The sequence below is a fragment of the Dendropsophus ebraccatus genome, chromosome 3 (assembly GCF_027789765.1).
Source record: "Dendropsophus ebraccatus isolate aDenEbr1 chromosome 3, aDenEbr1.pat, whole genome shotgun sequence".
Classification (NCBI taxonomy): domain Eukaryota; kingdom Metazoa; phylum Chordata; class Amphibia; order Anura; family Hylidae; genus Dendropsophus; species Dendropsophus ebraccatus.
Window position 1 is genome coordinate 59,512,689 of NC_091456.1, and position 14,396 is coordinate 59,527,084.

General features: G+C 41.9%; 1 protein-coding gene across 2 annotated transcripts in view; it reads right to left on the minus strand.

The window, feature by feature from the left end:
- Positions 1-3,766: 3,766 nt before the first annotated feature.
- The window catches only part of LOC138787120 (transmembrane channel-like protein 1), a 56,988-nt gene continuing 46,358 nt past the window's right edge, over positions 3,767-14,396 (minus strand). For both annotated transcript variants that reach the window (XM_069964263.1, XM_069964264.1), the window contains 4 exons: positions 9,466-9,591; positions 5,664-5,742; positions 5,510-5,588; positions 3,767-4,093 (listed from right to left, as the gene is read on the minus strand). In XM_069964263.1, coding sequence (XP_069820364.1) covers positions 3,972-4,093; positions 5,510-5,588; positions 5,664-5,742; positions 9,466-9,591 — 406 coding nt within the window. In that variant the 3' untranslated portion in view covers positions 3,767-3,971. The remainder of the gene's footprint in view (positions 4,094-5,509; positions 5,589-5,663; positions 5,743-9,465; positions 9,592-14,396) is intronic.

Consider the following 14,396-nt stretch of genomic DNA (forward strand, 5'->3'; position numbering starts at 1 on the left):
CGCGCCACTACTCTGTGCTCCTTCTCCTTGACCTATCTTCTGCCTTCGACACAGTTGACCATTTTCTCCTCTTACAAATCCTCTCATCCCTTGGTGTCACTAGCCTAGCTCTCTCCTGGATCTCCTCTTACCTCTCCAACCGCACTTTTAGTGTCTCCCACTCCCACACCACCTCCTCTCCTCGTCCCCTTACTGTTGGTGTTCCCCAAGGCTCTGTACTCGGGCCTCTTCTCTTCTCCATCTACACCTCTGGCCTGGGACATATCATAGAATCCCATGGCTTCAGGTACCATCTTTATGCCGATGACACTCAGATCTACCTCTCTGGTCCGGATGTCACCTCTTTGCTATCCAGGATTCCAGAGTGTCTATCGGCCATATCCTCCTTCTTCTCCTCCCGCTTTCTAAAACTCAACATGGACAAAACAGAACTTATCATCTTTCCCCCATCTCGCTCCACCCCGCCTTCTAATCTGTCAATCACTATCAATGGCTGTACTCTGTCCCCTGTCCCCCAAGTCCGCTGCCTTGGGGTCACCTTTGACTCTGCCCTGTCCTTTAAACCACATATTCAGGCCCTGACCACCTCCTGCCGCCTTCACCTCAAAAACATTTCCAGAATCCGCTCTTTCCTCACCCCTGACTCCACCAAACTGCTGGTCCATGCTCTCATTATCTCCCATTTGGACTACTGTAACATCCTCCTCTCTGGCCTTCCAGCTAACTCCCTTGATCCCCTCCAGTCTATCCTTAACACTGCTGCCCGACTAATCCACCTTTCCCCTCGCTTTGCCTCAGCCTCTCCCCTCTGCCAATCCCTTCACTGGCTCCCCATTGCCCAACATATTCACTTTAAATTATTGACCATGACATACAAGGCAATCCACAACCTGTCCCCTCCGTACATCTCTGACCTGATATCCCGCTATCGTCTCTCACGCAACCTTCGATCCTCCAGTGACCTCCGTGTCCGCTCCCCCCTTGTTCGTACCTCGCACAACCGCCTCCAAGACTTTGCCCGAGCCTCCCCCATACTCTGGAACTCGCTACCCCGACACATCCGTCTCTCATCCACCATCAAGTCCTTCAAAAGTAACCTGAAAACCCACCTCTTCAAACTAGGCTACAACATACAATAACTCTACATCACACTTGACTGGCTGCACTTTACCTCCTGTTTCTCTCCCTATACCCTATAGATTGTGAGCCCTCGCGGGCAGGGTCCTCTTCCCCCATGTACCAGTCTGTCTTTTGCCTTCATGTAATGTTTTCTGATCTTGTATTGTTCCTGCCTGTTGCCTATCTATTGTATAGCGCTCTGGAACTAAGGGCGCTTTATAAATAAATAATAATAATATTAATAAATCACTTGCCGAACGGACCCCAGGACAGATCTTGAATTAAAAACAGCTATCTGAAGGTACAATTTGTTTGGGGGGGGGGGGGTCAGATTGTGGGTACAGATTCACTATAAAGGGTCATTTTAATTCAGACACTGAGAGAACAGTCACTTTTTAATTGTGTTGTGTTGAAAGCTGGGAAAATAAAACCCAAAGAGGTTTCCTAGTTAAAAAAAAAAAAAAACTCTAAGAATCCTACTGACTAGGACCAAACAGTGATTTTAGATGATCGAGCATCAACAAAATAGCAGGGAATAGCAGAGAAATTGTCTTTTTATTCTATGTTCAACATGCTAACAGGTAAAAGCCACAGTTCACGGACCCCACAGGGAATCAGATGCGTTTCAAGCATATTCACGCTCTTGTTCACTGTTCAGTGAAGGTTAATTTAAGGTCCATTTACAGAGAAAGATTATCTGACAGATTATCTGCCAAAGATTTGAAGCCAAAGCCAGGAATGGGTTTTTAAAATACGAGAAATCTCAGGATTTCCTTTATGACCTGATCTCTGTTTATAGTCTGTTCCTGGCTTTGGCTTCAAATCTTTGGCGGATAATCTGTCAGAAAATCTTTCTCTGTAAATTGACCCTTACTTAAGGCCCTATTACACCAAAAGACGTCTGACAGATTATTTTACAGATTTTTTCAGCCAAAGCCAGGAATGGATTTAAAAAGAGGAGAAATCTCAGTCTTATCTTTACAACCTGTTCTCTCTTTCCAGTCCGTTCCTGACTTTGGGTATGTGCACACTGAGGAAAAGGCGAGGAATTAGGTGAGGAATTGAAGATGAATTTCAGCTTGAAATTCCTCCCGTAAAATATGTACAGAGCAAAGTCCCATTGTGTTCAATGGGTTTTCTGCTCTGTTGTTCACACTGCAGAATTTCCGAGCAGAATTTTCTGCTGTAAATCTGCTAAAGGAATCCTATAAAAGTCAATGGGGGGCTTAAATTCTGCTTGAATTCTGCCTGAAAACTTTCTGCTTCAATTCCTCGAGAATTGCTCAGTGTGCACATACCCTTTGGCTGAAAAAATCTGTCAGATAATCTGACAGACATCTTGGTGTTATGGGCCCTTATGAACATGGAACTCTTTACCCAAATAAAGGGTTTGGCTGGATTAAGAGCTGAGTTGGCTAACCAGGTTTGTGTGCTGAAAGAAAAACAGACTAAGGCACTGTTCCCACTTCGTAAGTTTCGTAATAACATTTTTGTAACAACGGCCGTGATTACTACGGAATTTACGTAGTGGTACCTTTTAAGGAATCCTGGCTGGAGTGTATACACTTAGTATAGACATGTCAGTTTTCTGCAGCCGCTATTCATTGAATAGCCGCTGCAGAAAACCCTGCGTGAGCAGCGGAGAATTTAATGCGGGCGCGCGCGGATGTGCCCACATACGAATTCAGCGGCAGTAGATATCATGATCTTTTCTGACACCGGCCGGGTCACGGAACAGCCGGTGTAATACAAAGTGGGTACATGGCCTAAAGATGCTAAATCTGCCTCAGTTTTTGCCCCACATCCGGTTGTTGTTGGTACCCCAAAACCCAGAATGTTTCTCCCCCAGCCAGGGGCTGAGGAGTGGAGTAACATTGATAAGTTTTTTCAATCACTGGGTGCCATCTACTCACGGCCAGATCATATTGGGCTTGCAAAAGCCCATCTCCTCACCATATGGCAGGGCAAGTGTCTGGTCAAGGACTATTGTATGGAGTTTCATAAACATTGTGTGGTTACAGACTGGTGGGAACCCACGCTGCCAGATAATCAGCGTCCAGTTGTCAACCAGGAGAGTCATCTTGGTGCACAGGTACTCGTGGGTGGTATTGATGTGCATAATCCCTCTGCTGAAAACTTTGTCTCCATGTGGTCATGCAATGTGGCAGTTGACTCTGTGTCTGGTTCGGATTTGGGGTGCTTTCACACGTACCGTATCGCTGCGTTTTTATCGCTGCGTTTATTACATGCGCGTTTTGATTTTCACATGATTTTCATGTGAAAATCAAAACTAGCATGTAAAAATCGCACCAAAAACGCAGCGTTAAAAACGCAGCAATACGGTACGTGTGAAGCTACCCTTAAAGGTTTTGTAAAAACTGTCAGTAAACCATCTGTCCGTAACCGGATACTTTCTCGGATGAGTGGGAGACGTATTTTGATATTCATTGTAAAAGGTTACTTTCCACCTACTCTAGTGAAGGTCCAGTGGCCCCTCATAAGGAGAAGGAGGGAGATATAATATTTTGTATCATTTTTACAAACACTATCATTATACCTTAAAGTTAACTTTCTAATAACTGTATATCTAAACTATTGTAAAAGTTATAGTTTACAAAAGAGGCACGGCCAGATTAAGTGACTAGTTTATTACTTATTGCAGACTTTCTGAACAATTGCTTTATATCACCTGTGGTACCTAAGTTTCTATAGCCCTTTATAACAACAGATGTATTTTTGGAATATGGTAATATATGTGACCTATGTGATGTAACGTTATACTCCAATATTATACTCCACCAATATTACTCCATTTTGTATGTAATGACAACACATTTTGTTAGTTCTGGTATTCAGGAAGATACTGGTGGTCCTCTAGATGGAGGTGGTCTAGTTACAGCAATCCGAGGAGGAACTTCAAGATTCTTCCCTTTAGGCCCAGCTGCTGAACCATTATTCTTATTGGGTTCACTTCCTAAAACACCAATAGTTTTCTATTATTACAATTCACAGTGCTTACTGATTTATCACATTCATCAAACAAGTCTGAAAACTACAGCAAATAGCCTTGGCTGTAATCCTAGGATGTATTACATTTTTTACCATGTTCTGTAAGAACTTTTTTTTTTTTTGTAGCTAACCAAAACATAGGGAAAATTTTACAATATTTTGTTCAGGCTCAAACTGAAAGAGTAAATCTCAACCAGGCTGATTGTTGCCGCTCCCATCATGTGACTGGGCCTCTGATCATCTTCTATACCAGAGGTGTCAAACACAAATACACAGTGGACCAAAATTAAAAAATTGGACAAAGTCGTGGGCCAACCTTGATAATTATTAGGCTATGTTCACATTACGTGAACATCCGGCCGTTCCCTGACTTAAGTACCGGCCAGGTGATCTTTCCGTCCGCGGAGCGCAGAAAACTGACCTGTCAATTTTTTCCGGCGCCGCACAGATCCTGGCCGGAGCGTATACGATGTGTGTATGCTCCGGCTGGGATCCCATTGCTTAATAGGCTGTGTCACACACCGCAAAACTACGGCCGTAGTTCTGCGGCGAGAATTATGGCCGTAGTTTTACGTAGTGTGAACATAGCCTTAAAGCGCGAATGCTGGGGTGCTGGCACTGTCAGAGCAGCGTGTGTCTCCCAGCCCCATGCACTATGATAAATGACATGTTAATTGCTATGACATGATTAAACCCCAACCCATATAATAGCCAATCCCCCCCAAATTTTCCCACATATTAGCCAGCCCTTCCAATAGTGCCCAAATAGTAGCCAGCCCTTCAAGTTTCCCATATAGTAGCCAGCCCTCCCCAATAGTCTCATATAGTATCCAGCCCTCCCCAATAGTCTTATATAGTAGCTAGCCCTCCCCATAGTCTCCTATATAGTAGCCAGCCCTCCCCATAGTCTATTATATAGTAGCCAGCCCTCCCCAATAGTCTCATATAGTAGCCAGCCCTCCCCTATAGTCTCATATAGTAGCCAATCCTCCCCAAAAATCTCATATAGTAGCCAGCTCTCCCCAATAGTCTCATGTAGTAGCCAGCCCTCCCCATAATCTCTTATATAGTAGCCAGCTCTCCCCAATAATCTCATATAGTAGCCAGCCCTCCCCCATAGTCTCTTATATAGTAGCCAGCCCTCCCCCATAGTCTCTTATATAGTAGCCAGCCCTCCCCCATAGTCTCTTATATAGTAGCCATGGCGGGCCAGATGTAATTAAAACTCTGAATTGCCTGGCGGGCCAAAAATAATGGCTCAACAGGCCAGATTTGGCCCGCGGGTCAAAGTTTGACATGACTGTTCTATACAGTTGATTAGGCCAGAAGGTGGTGACTGGTGTCTGCCTGGTGGTGAATGGTGTCTGGTCTAAACACCTACCAGATGTAGAGGAATTTTCTTGGGCCTCTGCCGCTTTCTCTGCTGCCTTTTTGCTTCTCTTCTTATTTTCCTCAGCTTGCTATAAGACAGATAAAATGACTATAAAACATTCGGCATTAAGTAATACATAGGCGCATAATATTTTTCTGCTTACACTTTGAAGCTTTTTCTTCAGTTCCATTATTGCTGCTTGATATCCCTTTGAGGTGGCATTAAGGTAATATATACTCATGCTAGGCACAAGATAAAAGAAAGTTATATTCATTTACTGTTAAAAAAACTAAATAGTAAAAGCATTACAACCACTGTTCATTCACTAGAGAAATGTTTCATGAAGGGTCAAGATGCAATACTTGCTATGACCAGCTGTAGACAGACAAAACATGGGATGTACCTGGCCCCTGAGAGTCTTATAATTAGATTTAAGCCTATGATCTTAAGGTGCCCATATACCTTATACTAAGGTAAACTCCCACTGCCTTCCACCTCTCCATTGACATATGATTTTGGTGGCGAGAAGACTCTTTTGTTCTGTGAGAGATAAATCACTGCCACAGCTGTCCGGCTGAGGCATGTTTTAATGTGTATGTGAATCGAGAGATTAAGGTAACTGTGAGCCGAATGATTGTTTGGCCTACAGTTATTGATGGTGGATGGCCAGTGTTAGGCTCATGAAGGAGCATGGAATTGTTGTCATTGGGCTAATTCAATAGTCTAGCTTACTGTTACTATGTTACTTGCATAGTGCCCACAATTTTCTTTATAACAGCTCACTTCACAGCTCTTGATTTTAAAGTTAAAGTCCAGTGAATTTTTTTTTTAAAGAATTGTATTACCCCCCAAAAGTTATTCAAATCCCCAATATACACTTATTATGGGAAATGCTTATAAAGTGCTTTTTTCCCTGCTCTTATTACTGCATCAAGGCTTCACTTCCTGGATAACATGGTGATGTCACTTCCTGGATAAAATGGTGGTGTAACGACCCGACCCCCAGAGCTGTGCGGGCTGTGGCTGCTGGAGAGGATGATGGCAGGGGGACACTGAGGGACACAGGGCACTGGAGGGACACTGAGGGACACAGGGCACTGGAGGGACACTGAGCATCCCTCTGCCATCATCCTCTCCAGCAGCCACAGCCCACACAGCTCTGGGAGTCGGGTCGTGACATCACCATGTTATCCAGGAAGTGAAGCCTTGATGCAGTGGTAAGTGCAGGGAAAAAAGCACTTTATAAGCATTTCCCGTAATAGGTGTATATTGGGGATTTGTATAACTTTTGGGGGGGCAATACAATGCTTTAATAAAAATTTTTGCCAGACTTCTACCTTATGTTGTCCAGCAAAAATCTTTTTCTTTCAAATCAACTGGTGTCAGAAAGTTATATAGATTTGTATTTTACTTCTTTTTTAAAAATCTCAAGTTTTCCCATACTTATAAGCTACTATATATCCTGCAAGAAGTTTTGTTTTATTTTCATCTGTGGCCGAGACCGGAACTGTCCAGAGTAGGGAAGGCTTTCTATGGGAATCCCCATAGCTGTCAGTGCTTGCTTGCTCCTCTTTTCCCACTCGTTGCCGCCGCTATTACAAGCGTTGGCAGCCAGCGGGTGAGTGCAGGGGGGGGCCTGAAAGACAACGACAGCTGACGATCAGCCGACCTCGTTCATTACAAGAACTATTAGTCTATTACGAGATACGATTATCGTCCGTAACTGCCTAATTGCAAGCTCATACCCAAACTGGAGACAAGATTGGTGCTGTTTCTGTAAGAAAGCAGACATGTTTTTCTAATCCTGGATAACATTTTTAAGACATCAGTGAGAGGTAACATGGCACATGACTGTCCAAGCACAGCAGGACACTAAATAGCCTTGATCGTGACCTAACAAGTGAGCCTGGGCAACTGCAGCTATCAAAGATATATTTCAGTAAAATTACATATAAATTTAACATATGATGTTGAATTCTACTGGCACCCTCATTTTTAAAAAATAATTTGTGAAGCATCACCTAAAAGTGCAAGTGGAGAGGCATTTTCTGAATATCAGTGTAATTCATGGTGGCAGCATAAGTTTGCATTTCCTCTTTATGCTATAAATGCTGCCATAAGAGAGAGAGGACCTGACAGCTCGCCTCCATGCTCCAAATGCAGACAGCTTGGAGAAAAATAAGGGGACGGAAGTTCTCTGTACTGTGCTGGCGGTTGTCACACTTACAAGACACGTCACCCCCAAGCTGGAGAAGACACTTAGAAGATGTGCAGTTCAAATGAGGACCCTGGACTGGCTTACTGACAAAAAAAAACAAAAAACACTGTATTACTACAGCCAGCCCTGTGTCTTTGGGTGCCTTTTTTCTTTTGTGCTTTTTTTACCCCTTCATGACTGGGGTCACTGATGCCCCGATGTCCAGGTCACAATGAAGCAGAGTTGCCTCCTCGCCTTCTAAGAGCCATAACGCTTTTATTTTTCCACCTACAGAGCTTGTTGGGAGCTCAATTTTTGTGCCACAAACTCTAGTTTTTATTGGTTTCATAAAAAGAAATTGTTTTCACTGTTTATTAAATTTTTCTGACATATAATATTAAAAAATCAGCAAGTCTGATATTTCCGTTTACGCCGTTCACCGTGCTGATATTTTGATATTTTAATAGACAATTCTACACAGTAGGATATATAATATGCTCATTTTTTTAATTCTAAATTTTTTTTTTATAATGCACAAAGAGATTATTAAAATTTTTATTATTTTATTTGTTTTATTATTAAAAAAAAAAGTTTTTATTTTTTACACTTTTTTTCTACACTTTTCCTTTACAGTTAAACATGCAATCACTAGACTGCATATGTTGATCTATGCTATGCCATAGCATAGATCAATACTATGGGCAATCTGTACATGGAGTCTGCCTGAAAGCAGACTCTATCTATAGATCGCTGATCTGACAGGTCGGAGGTAAGTGGCTTATTAACACCCCCGTCAGTACAAGCCATGCTGCGGGGGGCCCGAACAGTCAGTGACAGGTACTTAAAGTGACACTGTCACCCCCTTTGTGCATTCTGACATCTCTACGCAGGTGTAAAGGGTAAATTTATCGTTTCTCATACCTTATTTCATACCATACGTCATGGTGTTTGTTCAAGTAAAAAGTGTCCTTTTATAAACTGCAGATTTTATTACGTGGCCGTGGCCTCACGGCATTAGCGCCACTTAGCCCCGCCCACAACGGCACCGTTGACGCCCATTGGTTGGCCGACGCAAAGGGGGTGTGGTCTAGACCTTTCAGCCAGCCTGTTCCAATGGTCAGCGAGGGGGCGGGACCAACTGTGGTGTTGTGGGCGGGGCTAAGTGGCGCTAACACACTTAACTCAATCTGCAGTTGATAAAAGATGACTTTTTACTTGAACAAGCACCATGACGTATGATATAAAATAAGGTATGAAAACCGCTAAATTTACCCTTGACACCTGTGTAGAGATGTCAGAATGCACAAAGGAGGTGACAGTGTCACTTTAACCTGTTACAGACTTTCTTAAACACCATGATCGCCATGCACCGTTGCATTTAAGAGGTTAATGACAGGCAGCTGCGGGATCTGTCTCCTTATCTCCTGCCCTGGCTACACTGATGTGTGCAGGACTGCTCGCATTATAGTGGTCCCGCACATATTTACAGCCCAGTCAGTGCAGGAACATGCACGTATGTTTTTACTGCACGGGGTATGTGCAGTAGGAATGTATATATATATATATATATATATATATATATATATATATATATATATATATACGTATTACTGACATTAGGGGTTTACAACAATGCACATTATGATATATTATTATTATTATTATTATTATTATTATTAATTACTATAGATAAAATATTTCTTTATAATTTACCTCAACCCCTCTTCCACACACATACACGCGCGCGCGCACGCGCAAACATACTTACACCATTAGCAAAATAAATGGTAGAATGAGTCCAGGGTTAGAAGCATAACCAAATACTTTTGCAAACCATGCAGGGAAGTCGTGGTGTAAGGTTTCCTGTATAACCTCAAACATTCGTTGCTTTCCACTAATAAAAACAGAATCAACATATTAAGAAACAGACATCACATGCATGCTATATGTTTCTTAATGCAGTAACTAAAATATTCCATCTAATAATCTAAATCATAAAACTCAATAAAACAAAATTATACATTATCCACATAATATGTATTTACTAATATAAAAAAACAGCAGAAACCTACCTTCGAAATGATTTTACAAAATTCTAAAAATCAATATTAGGTTCCCATGATCATTAATAACGGACGTTGTTTTGCAACAACAGACGTTATTTGCCCCTACTTTTACCTAGTGGGAACATTGCCTTAAGATAAATTTAATTAAGGTTTATCAGCAGAATATGTTGGTGTAATGTTGGATACATAACTATAAGGTTTGGTTCTTTTCCCCTTTCTGATTTTTCACAAGCAGCACACTGCCCTCTAGTGGCTTTGAGATTCTTATACGTAAAAAAAAAAAATCAAAACAACTGAAATTTTGTGAGCTAACTGATCATATTCAATGCACACTGCAGTAATTAAGTATGATGATGATGATTATTATTATTATTATTATTATTATTATTCTCCATGATGAAACTATCCACACATAAGCTTTTCTCCAGTGATGTCTTGCAAAAACAATCAGCTTTGCATAAGTTTTTGTAGATACGCAAAAACTGATGGGAGGTTAATAAACGGCCACCGGGTGGAGCCTGCCTTGGGGTTGCTCGGCAATGCTTCCGAGAATAGATGGTGCATCCGTATGTCGTTCTGATGCTCCAGTGAGTCGTCCATTAAAAACAGACCCATTAAATTCTGCTAGAGCTTCCATTCCCAAAAATGGATCGTGTAAGTGCAACCCCTACTTTTTTTGTAGAACGGATGTGTTTTGACCACAATGAAATCAATGGGTCCTTGTTCTGTCCGTGAATCAGGAGCCTACTGCAAGGGCACTACTGCAACCTGAAGCAAAACTAATCATGCAGGAAGGAGCCCTGGGACCTTTGGGCCTAGATGATTGCAATGATTTGAGTTTGTTTCTATAATGATCAGTTAACATCGCAATCCTCTATATGTATGTGCCATCACTAAATGTTATTATTTGCCTTTTTCTTCCTATTTTTCCACATATTTTGGGCAGCTTTTTAACATTGTGAAAAATCAATAAAGTTTTGTATAATGTATATATAAGGGGTGTTGCACTGCAATCGGGTGTGTGGCCATGACTAAGCGCAGGTGGCGCAAAACTTTTGTTGGTCTGTCTCTCCAGCATGATCACTGTTTAATAAAGAACATCTATTAAAGGGGTTATCCAGCGCTACAAAAACATAGCCACTTTCTTCCAGAGTCAGACCCACTCTTGTCTCCAGTTTGGGTGAGGTTCTGTAATGCTGCGTTTACACGGAGCGATAATTCGCCCGATCGTACGATTAACAATTTCGATCAGCGTTTAGACGGAACGATATATTGTACGGAAAAATCGTTTTGCGATCGCTTAAGCCTATCTCGCATAGGTTAAATTGATGAACGACTGTTTACACGGAACGATCTGCAAATTTTTTGCGAACGACCAACGACGATTTGCGAACATGTTCAAGGATCAAAATGAACGATTTCTCGCTCGTTGTTTGATCGTTCACTGCGTTTACACGTACGATTATCGTTCGAATTTGATTGTTATCGTGCAAATTCGCACGATAATCGTTCCGTGTAAACGCAGCATAACTCCATTCCATTGAAGTTAATTGACCCTAATTGCAAACCGCACCTGAACTGGAGACAAGAGTGGTGCTGTCAATAAAAGAAAGTGGCCATGTTTTTGTAGTGTTGGATAACCCCGTTTGAGGACACAGTGAAAGGGTTAGTTGGGGGAAAGATCAGAAGCAACATGAGAAAATATCATTTTGCTGAAAGGGTTGTAGATGCTTGAAACAAACTTTCAGCTGATGTGGTTGGTAAATCCACAATAACTGAGTTTAAACCTTATTGGGATAAACATATGTCTATTGTAAGATAATAAAGAAATAATGTAAGGACAGACTAGATGGACTCTATGTTCTTCTATGTTTCTATTCATTAGCATACTAATGTATACTGAAAGATAAAAGGATTGTAACCTGAATTGCTTGTGTATTTGCATGGATATTAGTTTACCGTTTCTCATCTTTTTTTCTGTGGGAATTGTATAGACTTGTCATCTTTATTTATAACACTTAGTCACACATGAATGAGAAGCGAGGAGATGTGTAACCTATTGTCATGTGTGACCGATTACCATAGCTACAATACTGTGAACCTTTAATCCAACAGTAACCAGACTGATGAGCTAATGCTGCTCCTGAAACCACTGGCATATAACTCATGATGCTGTTGGTTACTCATTCAGCTAAATGGCAGTCCGAGCAATATATAGATGGCTTTGTCTTCCTTCAGGATTTGTAAGGTTTTTTTTTTTTTACAGTGGTCCTCTTATCTAATTTATTAAGGGGTTCTGAGAGGTGGATTGTGGTGATGCTTTGTGATGTCTAAAGACACTTAGAGCCTGAAGCAAAGTTCCTATCTCTACCCTTGATACCTAACCCTTTCAAGACCATTGGGTCATTGATGTCTCAATGCCCAGGTCATTATAAAATAACTCTTGCTCTGCCTTTTTCCTTTGTCACCTGCCACTGTAAGAAGCTAGTAACAGCGGTAGAGGGCAGAGCTGCCACGCTCCGGCCTTACCTCCCTCCCTTCCCCGCCAGCCTCCGTCGCCAGGACGCAAGAAGCATTCCGGTGTCCATGGCTACCATCGGGGCTCTGTGATCACATAGCAGAGCGCTGATGGTTACCAGAGAATTCCCCCTATGTAACATAACATAGTAACATAGTTAATAAGGTTGAAAGATGACAAGAGTCCATCAGGTTCAAAATAGGGAAAGCCTACTGTGTTGATCCAGGGGAATGCAAAAACCCCTATGAGGCAGATGACAATTGCCCACCACAGGGAGAAAATTCCTTCTAGACTCCAATGGCAAACAGAATGTAGATCTATCACTATCACTGACAGTCGGGAGCAGCCGCGGATGACACAGGCACAGCTCCTGTGTCTGTGTCATCTTGTATTGTAAATTGAAGGGATACATAGCTGTCAGTGATAGTGATAGTGATAGAACTACATTCTGTTTGCCATTGGAGTCGAGAAGGAATTTTCGAGAAGGAATTTTTTCCCTGTCATGGGGCAATTGTCACCTGTCACATAGGGGTTTTTCGCCTTCCCCTGGATTTTTATATTATATTTTGCGAAATATACACTCACCGGCCACTTTATTAGGTACACCTGTCCAACTGCACGTTACCACTTAATTTCTAATCAGCCAATCACATGGCAGCAACTCAGTGCATTTAGGCATGTAGACATGGTCAAGACAATCTCCTGCAGTTCAAACCGAGCATCAGTATGGGGAAGAAAGGTGATTTGAGGGCCTTTGAACGTGGCATGGTTGTTGGTGCCAGAAGGGCTGGTCTGAGTATTTCAGAAACTGCTGATCTACTGGGATTTTCACGCACAACCATCTCTAGGGTTTACAGAGAATGGTCCGAAAAAGAAGAAACATCCAGTGAGCGGCAGTTCTGTGGGCGGAAATGCCTTGTTGATGCCAGAGGTCAGAGGAGAATGGGCAGACTGGTTCGAGCTGATAGAAAGGCAACAGTGACTCAAATAGCCAACCGTTACAACCAAGGTAGGCAGAAGAGCATCTCTGATCGCACAGTACGTCCAACTTTGAGGCAGATGGGCTACAGCAGCAGAAGACCACACCGGGTGCCACTCCTTTCAGCTAAGAACAGGAAACTGAGGCTACAATTTGCACAAGCTCATCGAAATTGGACAGTAGAAGATTGGAAAAACGTTGCCTGGTCTGATGAGTCTCGATTTCTGCTGCGACATTCGAATGGTAGAGTCAGAATTTGGCGTCAACAACATGAAAGCATGGATCCATCCTGCCTTGTATCAACGGTTCAGGCTGGTGGTGGTGGTGTCATGGTGTGGGGAATATTTTCTTGGCACTCTTTGGGCCCCTTGGTACCAATTGAGCATCGTTGCAACGCCACAGCCTACCTGAGTATTGTTGCTGACCATGTCCATCCCTTTATGACCACAATGTACCCAACATCTGATGGCTACTTTCAGCAGGATAATGCGCCATGTCATAAAGCTAGAATCATCTTAGACTGGTTTCTTGAACATGACAATGAGTTCACTGTACTCAAATGGCCTCCACAGTCACCAGATCTCAATCCAATAGAGCATCTTTGGGATGTGGTGGAACGGGAGATTCGCATCATGGATGTGCAGCCGACAAATCTGCGGCAACTGTGTGATGCCATCATGTCAATATGGACCAAAATCTCTGAGGAATGCTTCCAGCACCTTGTTGAATCTATGCCACGAAGAATTGAGGCAGTTCTGAAGGCAAAAGGGGGTCCAACCCGTTACTAGCATGGTGTACCTAATAAAGTGGCCGGTGAGTGTATTTATATATATATATATATATATATATATATATATATATATATATATAGTGCAAAATATAATATAAGAAATTTAATATAATAATATATTAATAATATATTTATATTATTATATTTTATAATAATAAATATAATAAAAAAAATTATATTGGAGACATAATTAAAAAAAGAATAGAATAAAACAAGCACCTGTAGTTTATAAAACTAAAGTAAGGCCCTATGTATCACAGAAAAAAAAACTAATTTGTACAGATTTCTAACTCCCATGTACTAAATGAAAAGCAAAAATGTGTCTAGTCGTTGTGGTTAAAGGACC